General features: G+C 45.3%; 1 protein-coding gene across 2 annotated transcripts in view; it reads right to left on the reverse strand.

Annotated features, from left to right (window-relative positions):
- LOXHD1 (lipoxygenase homology PLAT domains 1) overlaps nt 1-25457 on the reverse strand; it is a 1234736-nt gene that overhangs the window by 186229 nt on the left and 1023050 nt on the right. For both annotated transcript variants that reach the window (XM_069626921.1, XM_069626920.1), the window contains 3 exons: nt 21358-21543; nt 11816-11943; nt 6705-6822 (listed from right to left, as the gene is read on the reverse strand). In XM_069626921.1, the coding sequence (XP_069483022.1) occupies nt 6705-6822; nt 11816-11943; nt 21358-21543 (432 nt within the window). The remainder of the gene's footprint in view (nt 1-6704; nt 6823-11815; nt 11944-21357; nt 21544-25457) is intronic.

A 25457-nucleotide genomic window follows, 5' to 3' on the forward strand; every position in this document is an offset into this window, starting at 1 on the left:
TTTTCATTTTCTTTCTCACATTGCATCTGTCATCCCAGCCCAAAACCAATTTTCCCATTGTGTGCTGAACAATATACCCGAAAACCCTGTGTGTCCTTTTGGTGTCCCAAAAAACAAATTCCCCATTTCTTTCTATGCTTTCCCATTGAAACTGTGATAAGTAATTTAAAAAACGATGTTCCCATTCTATTCTGAACCTAATCCTGAAGTCTAGTGTGTCCTTTTAAGAGTAAGAAAAAACGAATTCCCTCCCTTTCTATTCTCTCCCGTAGCAGTTGTTATAGATAATTTAAAAACCCATTTTACCATTGTGCTTTGCAAAACGAATTTTCCCCTTTCTTTTCTGTCTCCCATATTGTTTCTGTGAGCACTACAAAAAAATGTTTTCCCTTGCATTCCCACTCTCTGCCACTGCCTTCCATTTAAAAGACTCAAGCCTGGCGGTTATCTGTGGGATAAGGGGTGCTGGGAGAAAAGCATAACTTGGTTCTTTTTTCTGGTGTACTTTGAACTGTTCTTTGCTTGCATTGGGGGGCGGGAGTGATGTAAAAGGTAGCTATTGTAACTGCATAGTCTGGTGTCAAATCTGTGTTGGAGGTTTACTAAAAAGGATATTTTGTCTTTCTGTTGCCACAGCATTGGTGGCTGATGTAATTTGTTGGTTCTAATTTGACTTTAATAAATATATATTAATACATATATTATTAATACAAACCGGCCTGGTTTCTAGTCTGTTGTGACACTGGGTGTTGGTTGAGGTTGTGTGCGAGACGGGTTGGAGGCCTTATTAAAAAAAGAACATAATAGAAAATCCAAAGTGTTGTTGTGCGCCACATTCATTGTAGGGGAAGGAGCTCCCTGACTGATTGTGGCCGTCCAATGAACCGCGACAAAACATCTTGGCTTTGCCACAACATGTTTTCCATGCGACTCACTCCGTGGGGTTATAAACCTTTCTCACCACCTTGCTTTCAAAATATTCACAAGTGTTCATCACTTGCTTTTCACTTTATTCATCAGTGCTCATCACTTGCTTTTCATTTTGTTCTGTATCTTCTTATGTTCATTAAATCTTTCCTTCAGTTTGGTATTCAATATTCCTTATTGCACTCTTAAATGTATAAATAACACGGTTTCCAAAACTAACGGTCATCATTTTTAATTTGTTGGCATTAAAATATGCCTGCTCATAGCTCCTGGAGCGCCGCAGTATAATTATTCCATCTTTTTCACTCACTGGTATACGGCCGCTTCTCTGGGTGTCTTCCCTCTCCTTTCCAGTTTCCTTTCACTCCCCTTGGAGGCTACAAGTGGACTGCTCTGCTCGGGAGCCTTCAATGTCCCACAGCTCTGGCTGTAGACACACGGGAAGGGATACAGCAGATGCCTCAACCCTCTCATGGCCCAACCGGGCCCCAGGGTTTCCTTCACCCTTCTACTGCGCACAGCGTCCTTCCCACCAGCCCCTCCAGCCTACTCCACGTCTGCAAGCTGCGTCCTGTCCACCAGGCAGATTTTTTGTTTCTGTATGGCGGTCTCTCTTTTAATGTACCTGGGGCCTGTTAAATGGTTGCAGGTGCAAGTCCTTGTCTTCAGTTGCCTGACCACAATTAACCTTATTAGCTGGACATCCCTGACTATTGCAATGGTATTCCTCCATAGTCCTCTTCCTCGTCTCAGTACCAAAGTGGTGTGAATGAATGGAAGTGTGCATACCTCCCAGTCGCCTCCTCCTTGTTCCAGTCTTAAAGTAACATGGTTGTGGGACATTTTCTGTGTAGGAAATAGGAAATGACTAACAATAACATATGAAGGCAGGGGGGGTAGGATTCATTCTGACAAAGGAAAGGGGATATCATGTCTTACTCAAAGACATCCTCTTTCCACTCCCGAAGGTCCCTCCATGCAGGTGATCCTCCCTCGCATATCCACCACCACGGTCTGGATCCAAGAGCGATGCCTTTTCCTGGCCACCTGAAAGAAGGATCCAGGGGAGTAGAAGTGAGGATGCCCTCAGGTTCTTCACACCATGCAGACGCCGGCCAAGTTCCGATTACGACCCGGCTTAAGAGAGGAGGGGGAAGGGGGTTTGCTCGCAGGGCCCCAGACCTTACTGCCAACACAGTCTTCCGGACCATACTCTGCTCAGGGAACAGGGCTCTGACAGTGTCCGTTGCTTCCTGTCGACTCCCCACTGAAATGGCCTTGTTTCTATGGCACCCGGTGCAGTGAATGTCACATTCCCTGTGGGGCTGTGCATTCCCACGTGGCACTCAGATCTTCCCTCATGGCCACAGACCTTGATCTCCACCTCATCGCCGAGTGTCAGGGCCACTCTCCTTCTAGGATGCAGTGCTCTCGGCAGCTCAGCTCTACTGCCCTGATTTCCTCCACAGTAGCAAGCAACACATGCACCGGTTCATGTCTCATTGTCCTGCGCCGTCGCTGCCTTTCTCACCGGAGGGCCTCTTCTCCTTGGCCACCTGAGGCACTATATAACAGCTCTGATCCAGCTCCTGGCACCTTCTGCCTCTCTCCTAACTCTGCCCAGGGCCTCAGAGACAGTATTCCTGATGCAGGCCCTTGCCGTGTCCCTCGGTCAAATCGCACACAGTCACCACTTTCAGATTGGATCGCGCTCGGGAGTCGACCATACCACCAGCACTGCAGTTTATTTTCCGACCTTAGAGGAGGAATTTAGGATTTAAAGGATTTTATGGAGCACAGGCTCCAGAGCTCCCAGAGAAGTGGCCATCTTGGTATGATCATGTATCATAGTGATAATATGTCGTCTAGCATATGCAAAACGTATTTTGCAAGTCACCTCGGAGTTCTGTGATCTTATAAAGGGCTCAGAGGGCTGGTCTTCCTTTCTGCTGTTCACTGAGTCAGATGTTCTCACCGCTATCCATCGTATCAAGTCTAGGTCCCCTTCAGATGCTATTTCCCTTGCCGTTATGAAGGGCATTTCTCTTGAACTTCTCTGTGAGATTACTGGTGCAGTTAATAATTTGTGTCGAACCGGCAATATCTTGTCTGAATTTAAGACTGCCACTGTGATTACTTTACTTAAGAAACATTAGATTGACCCTCTGGTGCCTTTGAACTATCGTCCTATCGCACTACTTCCGTTTCTTATGACACTTCTTGAGTCTCTTGTTTCTCCCATGTTGTCGTCCTATATGGCATCGACGGGGCTCTTCGATCCTGCCCAATCGGGTTTTAGGTCAGGTCGGGGGACAGAGAGTGTCCTGGTCTCAGTTTTTGATGACATGGTCCGGTTGGTTGATGAAGGAGGGGTGGGTGCCCTGATTTTATTAGATCTGTCAGCGGCATTTGATACCGTGGACCACCCCATCCTGCTTGACCGCCTGGCTCAAGTCAGAATTTCGTGCCAGGTGCACACCTGGTTTACTTCATTCTTTGCCGAGAGAACTCATACTCTTTCACTTCCACCATTTCTTTCCACAATTTTTTCACTTCTCTGTAGTGTCCCTCAAGGCTCCACCCTGTATCCTACTCTCTTCAATATTTACATCTGGCCTCTTGTGTGTCTCATCCGCTCCTTCAGCGGCAAGTGCTACTTGTATCTCCAGTACACTCAGATTCTGATCCATTTAGGTCTTAATCGGGCTGAAATGGCGTCATGTCTGCGGGGGTGCCTGGCGTGTGTGGGGGATTGGATGAACCGCAACTGGCTGAAGTTGAATGGAGACAAGACGGAGGTGCTGGTGGTGGGTTCTCCTCCTGATCCTTCACTTTGTGTGTCTTCCTTATTCTTTGGGTCCCCTTCCTGTTCCGGCCAAAAAGGTGAGGAATTTGGGTGTAATAGTCTGTGCTTCACTTCCCATGGAGTCACAGGTTGCTGCTGTCTGCATAGCAGGGCACTTTCATCTCAGAATTTTGAGGCAGGTCCTCCCGCTGATACCGCCTCATTTACATCCTCTGGTAGTGCCTGCCCTTGTGCTTAGTCGTTGAGACTATTGCAACTCTCTGTACTTATCTTACCAAAGCGCCTTATGAAGAGGCTTAAACGTCTGCAAAATATGGCTGAACGGGTAACCACTGTCTCTCCTTATGGGGCCCATGTATCCCCTGTGCTACGTTCTTTGCAGTGGTTGCTGGTTGTCCAGCGCATTGTCTTCAAAGCTCTTTGCCAGGTACACTGTGCCCTGCATGCCCAAGGTGCTGAATATCTCTCTGACAAGTTCTCTCGCTACCTTTCTACGTGGTCCTTACGTTCTGCTACTGCTGGCCTACTGGTTCTTCCCCTGTTTTGGCGCTCCCGTATTGGTGGGTGCGCTTTCTCTGTTGTAGCAGCTCGGCTATGGAATAGCCTTCCGCTTATTCTGAAAAACTCTGTAAATCATCTTACCTTCAGAAAGGCATTGAAAACGTATCTGTTTTAGGATTGTGATTGTAGGCAATGTTATTCTCTCTCCTGTTTCACCGCCATGATGCCCTCGGGTGAACGAGCGCTTAATAAGTTAACCTAACATAAATGAAGTCTGACTTTAGCCATGCTCCATTATTTGTTTACTGAACTCCTTGGTGACTTGCACTAGCCTTACAACGTACGGTGGGGGTGCTTTATCCCATATACTACAAGCAAATTCTGATGTCAGAATTCACTTATAATAAGAAAATGACGCCATCAAATGTTTACAGTAACTTATTCGAGGCCAGAGGCCGGGAGTTACGTCACGGCGCACTCTTCAAAACAAATGCGCAATGTCTCTCTAATCCTCTTTATTCTTAATAGCTTTCAGACACTGCAGACGGCACACTGCGCAGCCGCCACAGTGCTGCAGTAACACTGTCCTGCTGCTGCCTCCTAAGTGAAACACAATTTAAAAAATATCGACTGCTGAACCTTCTGAAGTGCTGTAGACGAGACGCCGGAAAATAAAGCACCTCATTTAGCGCAATGTCTCCCTGTGACTGAGCTCTAATCTCACAGAGCAGTGTGTGGGCAGCATGGCCTTTTCTAGATTTTTGCTGATCCTTCCCAGGCAAACAGCTAACAAAAGAACACACCAGCTGTCGCTCTTGGCTCCAATATAGTAGCCAGAGCTGCCGAGACAAATGAGTAAAATGTAATTAGGATTGACTCAAACCTGCATCCTTCTGAGATGCGAGATTAAGACCTTTTATTTATAGTTAGGTTATCGTATATACGCACCCGACGTTGAATGTCTCGTCATTGTGATCTGAGCACGTGTGCAGCAATCCTTACCCTCAGACCTAGATAATCAGTATAGATGTTTCAATCTCACAAACATTCTGATATTAGGGTGAGTGATATGAACAATACAATGAACACCAAGCCCAGTGTGCATTGTGTACTAAGTGATTCAAGCATACAACCCTTTTATCAAAGGCATGTTTGCCATATTTAAAAATTGTGATCCGTCTCATAATTCCAAAAGGCACTTTGATTTCAAGCAGCCTGGAATCCTCACTGGTCCTATTTGACACCTTTTTCCTTTCTCAAAGGGGCATTTCGAAAGAATATAATGGGTGTGTAACAGACTGCCCACTTTTGGGTGATAACCTTCGGGCACAAAATTATAAATATATTGTTATTTTTCGGTTTTGCTAGTGTGTTTTGCTCAATAAAAACCAATATGATTATTTTGTTATGACTAACACATATAACAGAAGTGATAATGAGAAATTAACTTTATAACATTTTAAAAAGAGACAGTTTGAAATGTTAGTACAATTAAATAAGTTCCCTTTTTCTCTTTAATTGATGTTTTTGCAAATAAACAAATACATCATAAATAAATAAAACACAGCCTTCTCTCTCCCCAACATATCTGTTTTATTCCCTCTGGTGCAGCAAATGTTAGTACCAGATGAAGTTGCTGTAGCAAACGCACACCTGTCACCCACTTAGGAAGAAACAAAGAATGGCTGAGTCAGAGACAGACAGAAATAGGAAGAGTGCGTAGAGAGACAGTGTGAGAGAGAAAGAGGGGGGGGCGGAAGAATGCTTGATTGGCATATGGTACACCAGGCTCAGCTACTAGTAACAGATTTGTTTACAGGGCATGGGTCACTACTGTGGTGGTCTAACAGTGCCAAGGCTTGGCCAGAAAACGCTTTGTATATCAGGCTGAATTCTTAAGAAGCTGTTTCATCAGACTGAATTGAACACGACAAGATGACATCATATATCAGATTTACTTGGCATACAGTGCTTATATCAAATCTTTTATGACGAAACATGTTATAGTGAATGCATTTAGGGGAGGGGTAAAGGGTTAAATATTTTTGGGAAACCGTCGGGGTGGTTTTTTAGGGGTGGCAAACGGGGTTTTGGAGGTGACCGCCCTCCCCAAAAGAAAAAAAAATGTATGCTCTATAAAACTTTTCGTTATAAAATATTCGATATATGTTAATTCAATAAAAAATGTTTTCGGTATAACCGATTTAGATGAGCACAGTGGACACCTGCATTGCATTGAATGAAGAGTGGGTGCCGCCTGGGTACATGCATGTGTCCGGAATGAACTCCTTCTCAGGGTGCAGCCTCTGGTTTACAGAGAGCGTGCATTAAGATGAATCGGATCCCAGCTCCTAAAGGCAACACTTGTTCTGAGGTCGCCCAGGAGCAGATGAGAAACTGAGAAAGAGGTCATTTGCGGGCCATCATCAGACATGGCTGCAGCACTCTTACTCATGACAGACATCATTACCTTTTCCAGAAACCATTCAGGGCGGCTGCCTTTCCCATCAATTCGGATCCTCATCTTCTTGAGTGGCGCAATGTCCGCGACCTCCATCACAAACGTGTCCTCCTGGCCTCTCTCGAACCTGGTGGAATTAAATACCCCAATGAGTGCACACATAGCTTGCTCGGGTTGGTGCTTCCACTGAGGGTACGGAAGCCGGTGGGGTGTAGGGGGTCAGGGGGGCGGGGTCATACATTTGGCCACTGCAATTGTGGCAACCTTTTGATACCGTATAACGAATGGCCTGACTCAAGGCTTTATTCTAACATCACACATCCAGCTGACGTCAGCATACAGGTGAAGCCAAAACAAACTGGAATCGATTTGGAGTAGACTATTGTAACTGGTATTAAAATCACACTTAATGTAATGCAATTCAACATGTAACCAATATCAAACTATGATTCGTCATTTGTCATGTACTGACATTTCACATGAACTATTGGTTGCCTTTCTGTTTACCCAAGCTACATGCGGTATGTTTCATTACCAGGGCAATCCCGCTTCTACTGGTTCTTGATGACTAATAAGATGACTTTCAGGCTAGGCTCCTATTCATTCTATGACTCATTCAATCAATAACTCATACATTTCCAGATGTGTGCATTTATACATAGAGAACTGTAATTTACTACACCAGGGGTCTGCAAACCGGGCAGGTTTATGTGTTTTGGACTACATCTCCCATGATCCCTCATCATTGACTTTGCTGGCTTGAGTCGTGAGGTGTTCTAGTCCAAACCATCTGTAGAATCAAAGGTTGCGAACCCCTGTACTAAACATTCAAACAAAAGCTTGTTATGATGCGTTGACACTTTGGCTCTATTACAGAAAGGGTGGTACAATTAATACTTGTGGTGAGTGGTACAATAACGCCCATTACAGAAATAGAAAACAAACTGGCGGTACAATTACCTCTGGTCGTAAAGTTACTGCCTGTGGTATATGTTTTATCACTGTCGGTAAATGCATTTTCACGAGAAAAAAAGATGGTGGTAGTTATCCCCAGAAAATCGATTGGTTACAAGTAGGGTAAAAACAAAACTTGCAGCTAGTACTTGCAGTGTACTTAGGATGTGGGACCCCAGGAGTGAAGAGTACCCCAGAAAAGCTTTCTCTGCCTAGATCTATGCTATGACCAACAGTGGTATATTTAAACAAGCAGTGGTATTTCTTTGACTTACATGTCAATATAATATGTGCTTTGATGGTGGCTTACTCTACCGCCAGTGGTAATTGCCACTGGGATAGTCACCACTGGCAGTCATTTGTAATTTTAGTACCACTGGTTCTTTTGCGCCGGGTCTCAGTATTTTCTTTCTGTAAAAGGGCCCTTTGTGTTTGAAATTTCTGCCTGCTGAAAGAAAGGTTTTGGTTCAATTGTTCTCAAAAGACTGATACTAAGTTATATTGGTAGGCAGCTGCAATTGTAAATCCATCAAGGTATGTTCCGCCCAAGAGGCACAGAGGTAGTGACCTCGGAGTGAGACTTGCACCTCTGTTTTAGGTCTATGAAATGTCTCCCACTTTATTTTTTATCTTAGTCTGAATGAAGACATTTAGTCACTTATCTTCGTGTGTATTTTTATTCACATTTTTTATAATAAATTAGAACTCATGTTGTTTCACAATAGTTTCACAACATATGTATTTGTTTTATTCATATTACAAATGGGTCGAAATAGCATCAAACACCTCTTACAAAGCCTGCACTTCTCCATGTGGTAAAATATCTTATCTAAGGACAGTACAGCATGTTGTCCTAATGAAGCATCCATGTTGTCTGTTTGGTGTCTGTGGTTACTCGTTGGGTACGTATTCATCAGCTGTGGAGCAGCATTGTGAGAGCCTCTAGAAATTGCAACCGAAGAATAGAAAATATCTTCATGAGGTTTCTAGACACATCCAGCACTCAAATGGTCATCCCAGAATCCCAACCTTCTTGGTCTCTAAAGCCGTATGTGGCAACGGGATATCAGATACCATGACCAAACACAACCCTACCAACGTAAGATAACCCTACTGCGGTCAGAATCACGTACAGTAGCACCACCAAATTGGCTCCAAATTGACCATCAAAGAAACACCTACGATGCCAGGAACTCCAGAGGCTCCAGCTTATTTCTTCTGGGAAAGGCTACAAATGAATAATAGCCCCCATCAATAGCCTAGGTTAACTCCAAATCAATCGCTTGGATACGAATATGGGAATTCAGCCAACTTCAAGGCCAAGTGCCGAGGAAAAGGTAATTTTCTGATGACTCTCTCATGAACTTTACTTCAGATCCTATCTCCTCCTCTTAAAAGCTACCCATCCCACCTTACCCAGGCACCAACACCCATGTCTCCCCCTTTTATTGCATCTTCCCCCTCCTCTAATCCATCCTGAATTAACCTCCTTTAGGGCTAATCTTCAAAATGCAAATGTTGCAGCCTGGAACAGAATGTAATTAATCTACATGACTTTATCGATTATTACACCTTTTACCTCTTGACTCTCACTTGCTGATACATCTGGAGTCATATTCATTAGATTTCAACCTTCCAACCATAACATCCCTAAAATAAACATGAAGGAGTCCATCAAGGCAGGACAGTTCTAATGTTCGTCCCAAACATCATCTCATGCAAGGAAATAACTGGGCTTCTTTATCCATCCTTGTAACTGGTCTCATTAATTGCATGTGTGCAAATATGCTCTTCTGCACTCCTCTACTCTACCATGCCAAAAATGTGCTCACCATCTCTATGATGCCTTTTAACCAGACGCCTTGAACATTTAGGTGGCAAATCAGTGAGTATGCTGAAGTGGTAGCCAATTATAAAGACAACCTGGGCTTTCCTGAACTCATCGAATACCTCATATATGGACACTTTGCCAACCTATCCCGAACACCTTCATCTCATATTATAGATCCTACATGTGGTCTAACTATGTTCTTGCCAGGTTTAAAAAGTATAGTGAACTCTGCAAACTCTATGCAGGAGAGTGTGCCACCTCATTGGCTAGAACAAAGATATAAAACTGAATTTGCCGGCAGAATGAAGTGGGTGCCACATGTGTTGCCAAAGAGCAAGCATAGCACACATTCAGTCCGATATCTCTGAATATAAAACCTAACAAAAATAACATGTCCATACCTCCCATGACAGTGTTGATCTCTAGGAGCAGGAGTCTGTTATAGTGTTTTCTTGATGTATCCCGGGGTGTCGGCCCATGGAGTTCTGGAACCCACCGGTTCACAGAGGGAGACTGTTGTGCTACTGTTGGTGAGGGTACTGCCACCCAGTTCTCTGGGGGTCTTCTATACTAATAAACCTAGTTTCTCTCCATACACACACATCCTGTGTTCTTACTACAACAATAGGGGATGAGGATCTGCCAGAGAACCCACCTGGTAGGAGGTAGACCCCTGTGGAGCAGCTGTGCCGGTGTGCTTCTCCTGTGGCCGTGGGTGCGCCCCACAATGCAGTAACAGGGTGAGAGTGGCCACGGCATTACCCTGGAGGGATACCGTCAAGGAGTCCTTGGACGCTTAAAGGATGACTCCACATTCCAGAACAGAAACTGAACCCTTTGCTTTGATGAGGGGCAGAATGCTGTGCAACCGTTTGAGCCCTTCCTTGTTAGCAGAAAGTAACATCAAGCCTTTGCACATGGATGAGATCATTGAGAGAGTGAAGGAAATATAAGGAACATTATTATCGTGTCAGGGCTACCCGAAATATTATATTCAAGGAAGGTGACTGCGTCAGGGTGCAAGAACATCGGAAGGTTTTGAAAGGCCAGTCTAAATTCAGATACCCGCAGAAGAATGACAGAGTGGGAAGGAAGTTTGTGGTTCTTGATGATGGGACAGTCTGGTCTTTTGATGACATTGTGCGAACATCTGCCATTACCCCTCGTACTGAAGTGCCATTTGAAGGAGGAGTGCACAATTTTGGAGGTGGGAGGAGCAAGATGGTCCATCTGAGTGGTTTTCTGGTCCCTTTGAGCTGCCTGCCAGGAGAAAGCGGATCTTGTCCAACTTCAAAAGAGACTTTAAGAGCCTCATTACGACTCTGGCGCTCCCGTAAGGAAGGGGGCCGGTACGGGACAGGCACCCTTCATTACGGGAGCGCGGATTACGAGATTCCCTTTGCAGGACCCGGATCAGACGCCTGGTAAAACCAGACGTCTTTTCCAGGTCCCGCGAGGGGAAGAGGGAGGTAACAACGGGACACTTGTTATGGGCCCGTTGTTACCTCCCTCCCCATTCCCATTGAGCCCTATGGGGGCTCAAATGGGAATGGGGAATGGTTCCTGCAAGGAGGAATTACTGGGTCCTCCAATGTTGGAATGACCCGGTATGTCCCCATTGCAGGAACCCGGTATTGGAGCCCGGTTTGGAGGCAGCCCTGGTGCTAATAAGGCCCTTTGCATATTAGTGAACTGCATCCTTTTATTTTTACATTGCAAATATTTTCTCTTTGACCCGCATGTTGACTCAGCTTGCTTCCTGGGGCATTGAGCACTGTTCCACCAGCCTTCAGCGCGTTATTCTGTCCTGCTCCTCCCTATACTCGCTGTTACTCTGCAGGGGTTTGTTAAACCTTGTTACCTGCTCTCCTTGGGTCCTGTGGGCTTTGGCCCCTTATGGTTGCCCTTGCCCCCCTCGGTGCTTCCCTCTTTTACACATTCCATCTGCACTTGTGCTTCTTGTTTGTGATACCTATGTGTACCTTGCACTTATCTCTGCCTGTAAGTATTAGTCCTTGGACACCCCTGCACTTAACAGAAAGGAATGTGACAAGACTGCGATGGTTTTCTTTATCTCCAGTCCCCCTTTCCACTTGTGATGCCAGTTTGACTGCATTTCACAGAGAGCGCCCGCACAGCTGCTATACATTAATAAATAAGAGCGTATCTGTGTGTGTTTCACGGCACCATTATTCTCCTAATGGCTGTTTGTTTTAGGAAAGATGGCATGCGTGTAAAAGACTGATCCTCCTCTCAATGCCTCAGTCAGTAACATGGTCTGATAGCCCACCAGTGCCCCCACCTCCTCCAAGCCTCAACAAATATAGTGGAATACCTGTCTCCATTTTTTGGCAACAGCATCTCCTCTGAGCTCCCGCTAGCTCCGAAGCATGTCATGTAAATATTGGCATCGGTGCCGCCATTTTGGATGTCTCCAGTGACCACCGTTATTTCGTACAGGATCTGGAAAGAATCACAACAAACAGTGAACATCCATCTTACAGTAAAGAAAGCGGCATTCTCAGCAACCAGCCTTGCAATTTGTCTACACGGCCTCTGGATAGTTCCTGGAAGTCGTTTATTTAGGCTTAGGTTGCAGCATGAGACGTTCCCATGCAAAGGCTGCCTACCACATGAAATAGCCAAGACATATCGTTTTACTTGGATTCTAAATGCGCAGCAGGTGTGGAGAAAACTCTAGCTGCAGCTCCCCTGGAGTTTCCGTGTTCATTAATAACACCGATGGACGGATGCCAACAGTTAATTTAACATTTGCAGCAATTTCCTGTGTACTGCGTAACTCATAAACTGCATAATTGATTGATAACAATAATATTACTTCCACTGCATTAATTACTGGTCAAGTCCTTCTGTGCGCGTTCTTCTCATGAACGTTCTTCAGTTACAGGAATATATCATAGGTTTGCAGGGCAACCATGCGCCGGAACGTGGCACGCGCAAGCGCAGTCTTCTCAGCACGTACACACTCTGCTGGCGCAGAAGGGGGTTGTGTTACTACACTTGGCAATGATGTGGCTCAGACAATATTGCAGGCACATACACAGTCCACTTAGAAACTGTCTCTGTGATAGCAGGGGGGAGGTACAAGGAGGGGGGTTTGGGACCAGTTGACAGCCCCCTTTCTCTCACCTCTGTCTTGACAATTTTGGTGTTCTGAACCTCTTATGCATAACCCGCCGCCCCAAAAGCGTTTGTTGCATTCTATTCCATTGGCTCCAATGATATTACTGACCTGACCCCCATAATTGTCTTTGTCCAAAATAGTACCTGTGCCTGCCAGCCAGGCAGCCGCACTCCAAACCTCCCTTTTAGGTTTACTATCTGCCCTTTCAGCAGAATCACATTTTACTCCAAGTTCCAACTCCAAGCTCCTAGGGTCCATTAAAGAAAATCATTACTGGTGGTCAGTAAGAGGTATTTACCCACCAGATGTACAATACCACCCACTATAGCAATAGAAAATTGATAAGGGGCAAAAATGACCACCCGTGGTAAAACTGTCACCGGCATTAATGCATACTACCAGTAATCCTCATCAAATAGGAACACGATGCCTAAAAATGTGGGTCGTTCACGTCAGGTGGGGTCCCTTGACTCTCAGATTATGATGTTGGAGTACTGAAATGCATGTGTGCTATGGCAGACAATACGTTACTTATAGCCAGTATTACATTTTAACCATTTACTGAGAAAGGCATACATTTCCAGCAATCTATTTCGGCCACGTAGGAATTCAAAACCGCCGGCGGTAATAGAAAATTGCAATATGACCGGAAATGCTACCCCGCATCGTGGTAATCTCAGTGGAGCAGTGATTTAGCACATACATAATAGACCACTGATGATGAGAAGTTCCTACTGCTCTAAACAGCTTTAAGGTCCAGTCCATCGTCCATCACAAGCACTATATCTACATCTTGTATGGTCCTGCCTGCCTACACCCGTTTCCATTTGGAGCTTGAGTCTTGACTGCAAAAGAGGTCATTGGTGGAGGGTCCATTGTGTACAGAAATTCCTGCCCACTGGCCTGCTACACTGCCTTCCCCAGGAGCGTGTATAAGGCATCAGAGCTTGCCAGGCGGCCAGGATCAGTCTGTTCCACCCAGACCTACGGAGAAGACTAGGCCCAACCGAGAGTGGCCTCGGTTCCTCTCGGCTAAGCTGTCTGTATGCAGTATAAGGCTCAGAGGGCGACCAGGCAAGTCTTAGGCACTTAATACAAAGATGGATTCCACTATTTGAGTGTAGTGTAGCACACTTTCAGGGAGCCCAGACAAACTTAGACGTTCAACCACTCCATAAAACGGGCCACACGCAGGGCGCATGTGTCTTTGGTGCAAACTGTGGAATACGTTCCATCACTTGGTCAAAAATGTCACCTTTTCAGCATGAGTGGTGGAGGAATTCTAGAGCATTCCATCTGGTTTCTTTGGATACATAAAATGCACGTGTGCAAGCAGCAAACACATCTCCCCATTGCTTTCCATTTCCATTGAATGAGTCAGTAAAACAACACTAACCAAACCTGACATAGAGGAAAGACAGCAGTGGGGAGAGTTGCCTCTTTTTGCCTATTCTTGTTGCTATTCCATGCTCGTGCACTCAACCTTAAAGCTTCCTGGCCCCCACTGCAACACCCTAGCTTTATTCCTATATTTCCATAATTAGCCCCCTCAAATCTAGATATTTTCCGGTTGCCTTAAATGGTGCGTCTCCAATAATCTACTGTTGTGAATTCTGCACTGAGCCTCGTGGTGCCCAGGAAACTCTACTAGGCTAACTCATTCTGCCCCCTAACTGCTGGCATTGCAATAAACAGATTGGCTCCCTCACACACAATATCTGGGAGCTCCCCATGGTGAAGGACTGTTGCTAGGAAGTGTGGATCTCATGCAAGACATTGGCCCTCATCACGACACAAGTTTGCCGGTAAACCGCCTGCACTACCGGGAGGGTAACCGGCAAAATCACCTTACCGTTACCGATATCCCAGTGGTACCGGAAAATTACAGGTGCCGGCAATGGCGGTAGGTTCCCATCTGGGATGGTAACCAGTGAATCACTGGCATGTTGTTGACAGTGCCAGTGATTCAGTCATTTCTCTGCTGGGAGGGGCCTGAAATCTTGGCAGTTCAGACCTGCTGGTAGTTCACTGCCCCTACAGGCAGACACAGAGTGAGCCGGTCTGGAAAAAATGCCAGAGCCGGTAGTACTGGCATTGTTTCCAGCAGTTTTATCTGGCCGGTTCACCCGTAATGAGGGCAATTGTCTCAGTTTAGGCTCTCTAAATTGTAACCTTCATGTCACATGTTTTGCCTGAAATTACAAAGCCCTGTCTTGCAAAATGATCCCATCTCTACATTTCGAGAACTAACGTTGTGACTGTAAACTGGACATCAGCAATCCTTCAGTCAGTAGACACAGGGTGTTTAAAATTAGGTCTATTCACACCTGGGGACTTTTATCCATGGCGGGCCCGCCATGTATCCCACAACACTACATTTAGAGGCGATGGGGCCTTCTAGGGACCGGCTCATAGGCACTTGACTGATCTGGCTGATTACTGATCACTTTTCTCTTCTGCCCCCGTTCTTCCATACGCTGGTATTTAGGTGCTGGGATCTGGATCTAGATTGGGTAGTGAGAGATGCCGCCGCCCTCACTACATATGCAATGTAAGCTCTTTATTCATGGAAGTGGCTACATGGAGATATATGACTGCTTCAAAGAACTTGCATGTCACTTTTAGCTTGTCGAATGTCCTTCTTTGATACACTGCTTTATCCACACGGGTTTAGGTAGAGCCTAATAGGATTGCTCTTAATATACACAAGCTCCTATATAAGGTGCCTATGTTAAATATTTAGTGACATTGCGTGTGCTCCTTTTTCTTAGTTTTTATTTACCTCGCTTCACGCGCTGCTTGATAGCACTGGCATGTTAAGTATTGTGCAGTCTTAATCCTCTTTCTGATTCTGTTTTTCCTTCCGTTCCAGTCTTTCCTACTCGTCCAGTTTCTTGTATGTCATTACGTTAGATCAGAATTGATGTATTTTTCATATTTATTTATGTATGAATTAGAGAACTGTTATATTGATGTGCCTTTCCCGGGATAGCTTTAGGACTGCCACACCGCTCCTTTCATTACTTTATTTATCTTTTCCCAACACTTTCACATGTTTCTCCCTGTATGGAATCTTGGGGCACTGTATGTTCTGGAGGGATGAGGATTGGGGATTCGAGGGGAGACGTTTGAAAAAGGCTGAGAGGGGAGGGTGGTACCTGTCCCAGGGGCACGTAGCAGTAAAATCAGCCATCTTGTCACTGTTGCGGCCTTCTGCTAACATTTGGACTGCCATAATAAGAGGTTTATATCATGCTCTGGAACAGCCACGATCGAACCGCATGGTATGATATGATAGTTTATTTGTATCGCGCTCGTACACAGGTGTTTCAGAGCGCGACAAGGCAAGGGAGGGGAACACGGGAGATCACAACAACAATCTTACTATGCCCAGTGAGATTGAGAACGTGCAAGTGCATGGGAAAAGGAAGGGGGAGAGTGGAAAGTGCGGAGCAGAGGAGAACAGATAAATAATAATAAATACAAATAAATAGATAATGGAGGCAATAAACAGTGGTAGTGCAGCCAGCAAGTGGCAAGTGCTGTGTTTACGGCAGCAGAACTGAATATGTCTGATAAGTGCAGAAAAAGAAGAAAAGAAAAGATGGGGGTTCTGTATGGGTACCGATACAGTCCCCAGTGCAATGGTTGGCCAGAAGGCAGTACAGGAGGGTGGCAGGGTGAGCAGGTACCTGGGCCCAGGGGACAGGGGGTGGCCAGGTGCACAGTGCCAAGAGAGAGCAGATCAGCAGGAGAGGAGGAGCAAAGGCAGAAGCAAAGAGGAAGGTCTTGAGGTGCCTCCAGAACCGGAGATGGTTCTCCTCAAGTTTTAGAGTGGCAGGTAGGCTGTTCCAGAGGGAGGCCCCTGCTGAAGTCAGAGATCTACCCCCAGCTCGTTTAACTGAAAAACGACTGACCCTGAGGGAGTTAGAGGTAGAGGAGTGAAGAGCTCAAGAGGGGAGGTATTTGCAGAGGGATAGCTGAAGGTATTTTGTACCCAATGCAGAGGGTTTTGAATTGAATCCTTGCATCCATTGGGAGCCAATGGAGGGATTTCAGAGCTGGAGGGATATGATTGCAGGGCTTGGGGACAAGAACAAGTCTCACAGTCGTGTTCTGGATTAGTTGCAGAGGGCAGAGAGAAGAGGCAGGTATATTTAGAAAGCGGCCGTTACAATAGTCCAACCTAGAGAGAACCAGAGCTTGGGAAACAGTGAGCTTCTCGGGGAAGGAGAGGAAAGGCAGAGTACCTCTGAGGAGCCTGATCAGTGATAGCCAGGTTATCACAGAGACGGTTGAGCAGGATGGTACGGGTGACCATGTCGAAGGCAGAAGAGAGATCAAGTAGGATGAGGACAAAGGGAATGTTATTGTCAAGGTTTGAGAGCAGATCTTCACGGATGTTCATGAGAGCAGTTTCCATGCTTCTGGCCATTCTGAAGCCAGACATGTGATCATGGAGACAGCCAACAGAATCAGAATGAAGGTTACGCTGAGAGATGGCCAGCTTTTCCAGGAGTTTGCCCAGAAAGAGAGTAATGGAGATTGGACAATAGTTATCCGGACAGGAAGGTTCAGCTGTGGCTTTCCTGAGAAGAGGATGCACAAGGGAGTGCTTCAGAGGGGAGGAGAAGGATCCCGAGGCAAAGGAATGGTTGCAAAAATCGGCAAGGGCTGGAGCAAGGGTGTCAATGTGGTCCTTGATGGTTTTAGAGTAACAGGGATGAACCTGTTTCGACAAGGCTTTCATAGATAGGACTTGTCTAGCGACCTCATCAGGGAAGAAAAGAGGAAAGGAAGAGAAGGAGGGTGGGGGTGGTTAAAGGGGGATTAGCAAGCACAGACTGAGTGGGAAAAGGAAGGGGAGGGGAGGAGAGGGTAGACAGGATGTCCTGGTTTTTTTAGATGAAGTGAGAGGCAAGGGCATTGCAAGGGCCTGGGAGGCAGGAGGAGGGTTGGAGACTGCAGCAGGGTTGGCAATCTCCTTTCAGACTTTAAAGAGTTCAGCCAAGTTGTTAGATGCCGCAGAGACACGTGCTTGAATGTAGACTCTCTTCTTGGTGTGGACAGAGAGTCGGTATTACCTTTGGAGCAGGCGACAGGCCAGTTTGTCAGAGGATGAACAAGAAGCCCTCCATTTCCTCTCAGCCGCCCTACATCTATGTTTAAGTGTAGCTCGGACTGGGTCATACCAGGAATTACACTTGGCTTTGGACTTCAAGTGAATCCTCATGACAGGGGCAAAAGCATCAAGAGTATAAGAAATAGAAGAGTAGAGAAGGGACAAGGTTGTGTCCGGGTATGAGTCAGCCAGAGGAGGAGGAGGGAAAGAAGGTGGCAACGAAAGCCTAAACTGACACACGCTTCATAGGTCGGATGTCCGAGAAGGTAGGTGGCAGTGTTGGGGTGAGCTTGGCTTGGGGGAAAGAGAGTGAGAGATGAGAGTAGAGAAGGCAGTGGTCACTCCAGGAGAGAGGTGTCAGATGGATAGAGAGGGGGAGCCCAGAGGAGATCAGGACATCAAGTGTGTGTCCTGCAGAGTGCGTCGGGCCAGAGGGGAGGATAGAGAGGGAGAGGGAATCGCAAAGGTCACAAAAGAGCAGAGATGAGGGACAGGGAGAATCGAGGTGGATGTTGAAGTCACCAAGGAGGAGGAGTTGAGTGGGTGAGTTCAGGAGGGAGGAGGAGAGGTCTGCTTACTCGGAAAGTGTCATCTAGACCCTGCTCACCCACTCTAGAGAGCGCCTATGTATGCCACACACACCACTCACCTACAATGCCAACTTTCAATCTGGAGTTTTGGGGATGCAATGAGTTGCGTCAGACAACCAGGCTGCCAGGTCCAGCATCCGAAGATGGTGCCATTCACGTGTGTGGCCCCAACTTCCTGGTTAATAGGCGACTGATACGAAACGGCATCGAACGAATGAGGTGCGCAACGAGACGCGGTCCGTTTGGCATGGCTAGTGAGATGCGGCACATGAATGGTGGTTGTTTCTCACCCCGTTTCTGGCATACCCATTGCCACCAAGCCCAAAGAATTATACAAGCCAGTACTTAACCAAAGCCCACATTTCTCGCACTGCTACACAAATGTGCCCGTACCTTAGGCCTGAGTTATATATGAGTGTTTCCCTGTCTTTTTGCCAGTACCTTTAGACCCTAAGACTCCAACATTCCACTCGTACCCCTCCCCGTCAGTTGTCCCTTTCTGATTTCTACCCAGGGCTACCTTTCTTTGACTTTGTACCTTCTTAGTCCTGCAACCCTGATGATGCCCTTTGCAAAATCTGACAATGCTGAACTGTGATCTCCTTACTGAAAGTTCTCCAGTGTTCATCCTCTCTAGCCATAGTTATTTAATTTGATTTTGTTGCTAAAGTGCTTCCCTACTTGCACCAGTAGTAGCTGTTTAAACATGTTAGACAAGAAAGGGAGTACCGGGTTTAGAAAGTCCTTCTGAACTTCAAATGGGCTCTACCATTAAAGCATGTGTGTTTTGGGAAGCTGATCTTGTGGGTCTGATTGGCTGGAAGTGAGGAATACATTGAGGGGAGCTTGACCATAGAGAGCTCTGTGAACAATGTATCAATGTGTTGCTACATTAGGAGCCACTGTGGCAATTCCATTATGAGTCATGTGGCTTTGGACCCGCGTCATCTGGATGCCACGCAGTGTTTGGCAGGCAGCACAGCATGGATCCCAGTGCAGGAATTGAGCGGGTACATGACGATTGCAGTGACGTCTGCGGGCCTTTGAGACCCCCGTAGCAAGAGAAGAAATTAAGCTGATTTTGAGAGCACATTTACTTTGTGTGATGCCCAATCAGAAATTGATGCCTAGATTGGGGACTGTCACTCTACTTTAGGGCCATTTCAAGGCACTAACACAATTGACCTATGAATGCAACATTAATCAATAAGAAAATAACAGAAAAGAAAAGTATTTCAGGCTTTGGCTATGTTTCTAGCATCTTCCTCCTTCAGGCTTGACATGGGAATTCCCTTACAGCATAGTTGCCAACATGATCAATTCCAATCTGTAGGCACTTATCAAGTCCTGTTTTTTCTTTGCATTCTGGGACTTGTAGTCTGAGTATTATAATGGAAAATGCTGTACTACAAGTCTACGAAAGCAAAGAGAAAAATCACTGGATAAACACCTACAGATTGGAATGTATCATGCTGGCAACCATATCAGAGAAAACTCCTTGCAATGAATTGCTGAGAGCCCTGGGTTTGCTTGACACTTCCCCTGAGTCATACTCTTTTGCATCTTGAAGGCGTGTGGCAAGTACTGGATCACAAGGCATTCGAATCAAGGCCTGGACCTCCAATGAGGGGTAGCTAATTAGACACAGGGAATTGCGATAGGGGCTTGGATCTCACTCACCCTGACACTATAAGGGGGGAGGGCAAGCCTGAATGTGACCAGATGATTGCACAGTAGTCGAATCAGCAATTCAGACCCTATATTTAGATTCAACCAAATTCAATAATGATTTGAGCTTGGGATGCTTCATGGAATGTATATGGGCCTAGGCAGCCCCAGAAGGGTGCCTTGGGATAATCCTAAGGGAGGTGCTCATAGTAAACACGCACAAGTACATCTTAAACATTGCAAGGACGCTGCAGAAGGAATTCTTCCAAGAACGGGATATGAATTGTAATTGTAAAACTCTTTTACTTAATAACTGTGTTAATTCATTAACCTATCAAATACTTTATGGCAGACGGGAAGAATTTCCTTTTCATCTAAATGGCAATTTCAATAGCGAATGTTGTATAATTTGAAGAGACAGAACAAACGCAGGCCAAGATAAGCAATATATTTGAGAAGCATCAGCAACGGAGAACAGAGAGGAGGATTTCAAGTAATAATCTGATGCCGACACAAAGCAATATTGTGGAGGCCCACACTTACCTCTTAAAGTTTCACTGGAAATTGCTCTAACTGGTATGCAGTTATTTATAAGGAAATTAACGAAACACATTTTTTCCGAAATAGTTTGAACGAAAAAAATATCAAATTTTTAAAAATATTTATATGGCGCTCAAGTAAGGGGTTACAACGGATGGAGAAGGGGTTGGATTGGGATGATAAACAAAGGGAAACAGGGGGGCTGTGGGGAAAACCCCCAAAAAAGAAAAAAAGAAATTTGTATTTTTTCATTCAAAATGTTTCGATAAGTTTTCGTTATTTATCAATTCAGTAAAATCACATGTAACCGTTCTAACTATGTAATTTGATATAAATTGATACATAATTCTTTTGAGAAATATTTCAGATTCAATGTCACATGATTATTGACTGTTTTCAGATTGGTTACAACTTGTATTAGATTGTATTAGATTCTAGGGTTAAATATGTTATGCTATCGGCACATCTATATGATAGTGCAGCATTTTAAATGGTTGAAATCCGTTTTACTAAATTTTTTTATTGAGTTTTTTTAAAGCAAAATACGAGGGAGACCCCCACACCTCTCCTCCTCCTCTGCCTTTCCCTCCAACCATCTACCTATTTGCAGTAAAAACAAGAACAGTATGAGGTGAATAGAATGCAGCCAGTTTGTATTTACCCACAATACATTAGTCCAGGCTACCATCTGAAGAGTCATTACCTACGACTTCAAAAGAAGGTTAGGAATATTCACATACAAATATCACACGTGTAATGAAGTTAAAACACATGGATATGAACTTTTTTCTGCAAGAAATATTGTGGTTTACCTTATGGCCAACCGTGATGGCGCTTGCATCAAGGATGTTGAAGACACGGGCTGTGCGACCATCGCCTCTGTCTTTGGCTAACCAACATTTGCAAACAAAGGTGTACATCACCCCTTTGGTAGGCACGGTGAGCCGAATCTCGTCTACTAACCAGCAGCTCTCTGGCGTCGCGCCATCGTGGCCCATCTTAGAAGCAAGCACAACACAAAAACACAATTGAGGAAAATGCTAACAAAGGGCCTTTGGCATTCCATGTGTTGTGCAAAAGCTTGAGATATACAATTGGCCTCATTAGGAGTCTGCCGGTATCCCGGCGGTAATACCGCCAGCACAAATAGCGTTACTGCTACTCGGTGCAGTGTTATTAGCGCCGGATCACGAGAAGCGGTACAGCAGTAAGTTCCCATTCCCCATTGGGTCCATTGGGTTGGAGCGTTGTTGCCGCTGGCGGTAATTGCGCAGGCGATATTAGCACCACAAATGACCAAAAACAGGCAGTAAGTGGACATTTTTTTACCTCCAGCAAAAAACTCATGATCGGGTCAACCCTTAAATGTGGCAGTAATAGCGTTACTGCTACAGTTGAGGGCTAAGGCCCAACTCATAATGAGGCCCAATAGCAGTGAAGCCCATATAGTGGGAATGACGGAGCACCAGGTGCCTAGAGTGACGAGCGGGGGAAATGGTTGTATCATTGCCATCTGAGTGGTAAAGGGTTCATAGTGCACCTCAACCCCTACCTTTTATATCCGAAATTGCATCAGCGTTTGTTGGGAATTCATGCTTTTAGTTGTCATTTTTGTAATTACTTTTGTTGCATGGAAGTAGTGTTGTAAATTAAAAAATGTGGATTGTTGCAGGATAGGGGGAAAATACGTGTTTCGTCGTGGCTTTGTGGATAATGTCTGCAACATGTCAAATAATGCAACATTTAAAAAAAATTGCTAATGCATGCTTACTGTGGCATCGTGGAAAAAGCGAAGAGATCACAGTGTACAGATCGATATGGAGATTGGCCTTTTTCGCACTGATTCAGGATATTGTACAGCCTTGAGAATTTATACGGGATGCATGTGTGTGGTCGGTGTGTGTGCTGTGTGTATGTATATGTTTTGGTTTGGGTGGGGGTAGGGGTGCTGGGGCTCTGAGGTTGGGGGGATTGGAAGAACAATGGGGGGCTCAAGGGGTAAAATCCTCGAATATTTAAAAAAAAAAGATTTTAAAGGTCTCAAGAGAAAAAGACCTTTACAATGTTGTTTTTAAGATCAAAAGAAAATTGAACATTGTAAATCGGTCTTTTTCTCTTGAGACCTTTGAAATTAGGTCTATTCACACAGAACCATTTAATCTGTTGTCTTCAGAAAACTCTGCCCTTTCCCTAAATTAGGTTGCAAGTTTAGAGACTCAGATGGTTTCTTTTTTTATAGTTGGTGTGATTCAAGTTGTATTATGACTTTGTTTTAGATGTGGCTGAGGGTTTCAGTGAGGGCCGCCTGTGCCGGTCATCTATGATTAGGATAGTTTGGGTGGATCTTTTCCATGTTCCTAAATGTAAGGGGTGGCTCTCGGCTGGCCATCTGCTTGGTTTTAGTGCTTATCCAAATGAACACACTCATGAGTTGCATCTGGAGTTTCACGGTGAAGAATAAGAGAAAGTCAACACCAAAACGGATTGTGTGACCTATTTTGGTTGCGACTAGTCGAACATAAACAAGATTGCCCATATCTACACTGGTGCCTCCGCACAGTTGTTGGATGTGCCATCTGCTGAGATATTTAGTTCACACAGGATGACATCCTTCGTTGAGAATGCAAAGATGTGTTGGGCTATGTCGGTCATAGAGGACATCTCGGAATGGTCAAGATTTCATTTTCTGACGTGGCGTGGGGATGGTTAGGCGGTGTTCACTTAATGGAGGTGCATTGGCTGGTGACACATTTTGTTAGCAGATATTCACCAAAAGCATATGGCAGGCATTGGATTTTTCTTCCAAGTGACTGAATCTTGCTTTTATGATGGCCAGTTCTCTGGGTATCCCTACATTTTATCCCCACCAAAAATATCGCTGTACATTTGGTCGTTTGTCTCGCCATAGGCGATATTTTTTGGGGGGGATAATTTGTGGGAGCAGGGGCTGCGGCGGTGTCCCCCCATTCATTTAAAAGTAATGCAGGGGTTTCGGGGGTGTCCCCCGCAGGGTCCATGGCTCAATATGGTGATATTTCTGTATTGCAATATTTTTGCTGGTATATTAACACATGGAACCGTTCTCTGCTGATGGGCTGTATTTCTTTAGAGCTGACTAGATGGCTGAGATGGGGCATATTTTAACTGGAGCAGATCTATTCATAACTCAAATCATGGTCAGTGCAAAGATTTGGGGGAGTTTTCCATGATCATGCCATGAATGTGACAAGTGTCTTCGATGGAACACCTTTCTTTAGCAATGGTTCCCTATGACTCTTGAATCCATATGACACCCATTAACGATCAGTATTCGAGGCCTGAGAAATGGGAGGCGGAGGAGCAGGTAGAGCGCTCAAGATGGTAGACAGAAGCATTTCCTTATGATTTTTGGGATGGCTAGGTGGAGAAAAACCACTGGTGGGTGGCCACAGTTAGTCACTGCTTGTCTCAGGGGTAACATCCCTATTGTGTACTAGTGAATGGGGCACTGGGGCTACGCAGAAGAAGAAGACCTTCTGGCCCCTATTGGTCTCTCCATCGTAGTTCATAATTATCTCATGGCTATAGTAAGTACACTGTGGAACACATACTGGGCTAAGTCACATACAGTCTTAAGGTCATTAAACAGGAACTTGTCAAGTTGTTTCGGAGTGATAGGTGTCTGAGGGGTTTCTTCCAGCCAATAGAATGTGCGGTCAACTGCAACATGTTGTCATGATTTGCTGCGACTCTTGTATTCATAGTTGATGATATTTAGTGCTATCAGTGCTAGTGGGGCCATTTTATGAGCTTGAATGGTGTTATATATTTCAGACGACCGATGGATAAACTAATTGGAAAGTACTTAAATTGTATCTTTTGGGGAGCTCCATAAGTAGAAGACAGAAGATAACATAGATGTCCACGTCTTGCAGGGCACCCTTCCCCGCATCAAATATTCTAGATGTCTAACCCCCGCCGGCACCTTTGTGAGTTTTTAAAAGGCATAAAAAGTTCCTCAACTATGTGGTCATCATTAGAACAATGGATGTTCATTTTGTTCCTTTAGATGCTCCCTCACAAAGATTATTGAATAGTCAAAAGATTCCTACCACATTTATTAGCTAATACTATTGTCCTAAAGAATGGTGGCTTCCTATGGACGTTGTCAAACAAATGTCCACTTGCTTGTTGTAGGCTTCATACATCTCTTTTTCCTACACCACCTCTGTGCAAGCCGTTTAAAATGGTTGTAAGCAGATGCACCTATCACATCAGACCAAGGGAGGCAATCTGAGCAGTCTGCTATCCTTGGTGGCAATTATGTGACCCACCCTGTGGCTCCGCGGCCACTTGGGAAGACCCATAAGGAGGAAAGGGTGTGGTCAACAATATCTTCCTCCAGAGGAGTCGTGTGCAAGGCAGTGGGGGACCAAGAAACAGTCTCTGTGACAAAGGGGGCTGGGGAGACATGAGGGATGCAGTCCTGTTGCATGCCAAGGAGGGGCAGACGAGAGGCATGAGACCGACATCCAAAGGTCTATCCGAGGTCTAAGAATCCCCAGTAAAAAACGCTTCCTGGGGGATATTACATCGAAAATCTCAGAGTGGCTGAAAGAATCCCCTGCTGTGTAATCACTTTTAACAGTCATGTGATCCGAACAGCAACTATGTGGCTGCTTGAAAATGCCTACTGTGAGGAAAGGGCTGGCCCAGCAAAATCCTACTGAAAAGGAGATCTGAGCCATGCTGTGTCGGCACGAGAAGCAGTATCGGCAGCATAAGTATCAGCACGGAGAGTGGAAAGCTAAGGCTTAATGCTGTGTAGCCCGACGAGCCAAGGAAGACGAGCAAAACATAAAATGCTGGTGTAGCTGATTTGAAGAAGAGGATGTCCAAGTGTTTCGCAGCTGAGCGGTTAGGGATTTTGATA

This window comes from Ambystoma mexicanum, chromosome 6p, assembly GCF_040938575.1.
Source record: "Ambystoma mexicanum isolate Mex_15411 chromosome 6p, UKY_AmexF1_1, whole genome shotgun sequence".
NCBI classification, from domain to species: Eukaryota; Metazoa; Chordata; class Amphibia; order Caudata; family Ambystomatidae; genus Ambystoma; species Ambystoma mexicanum.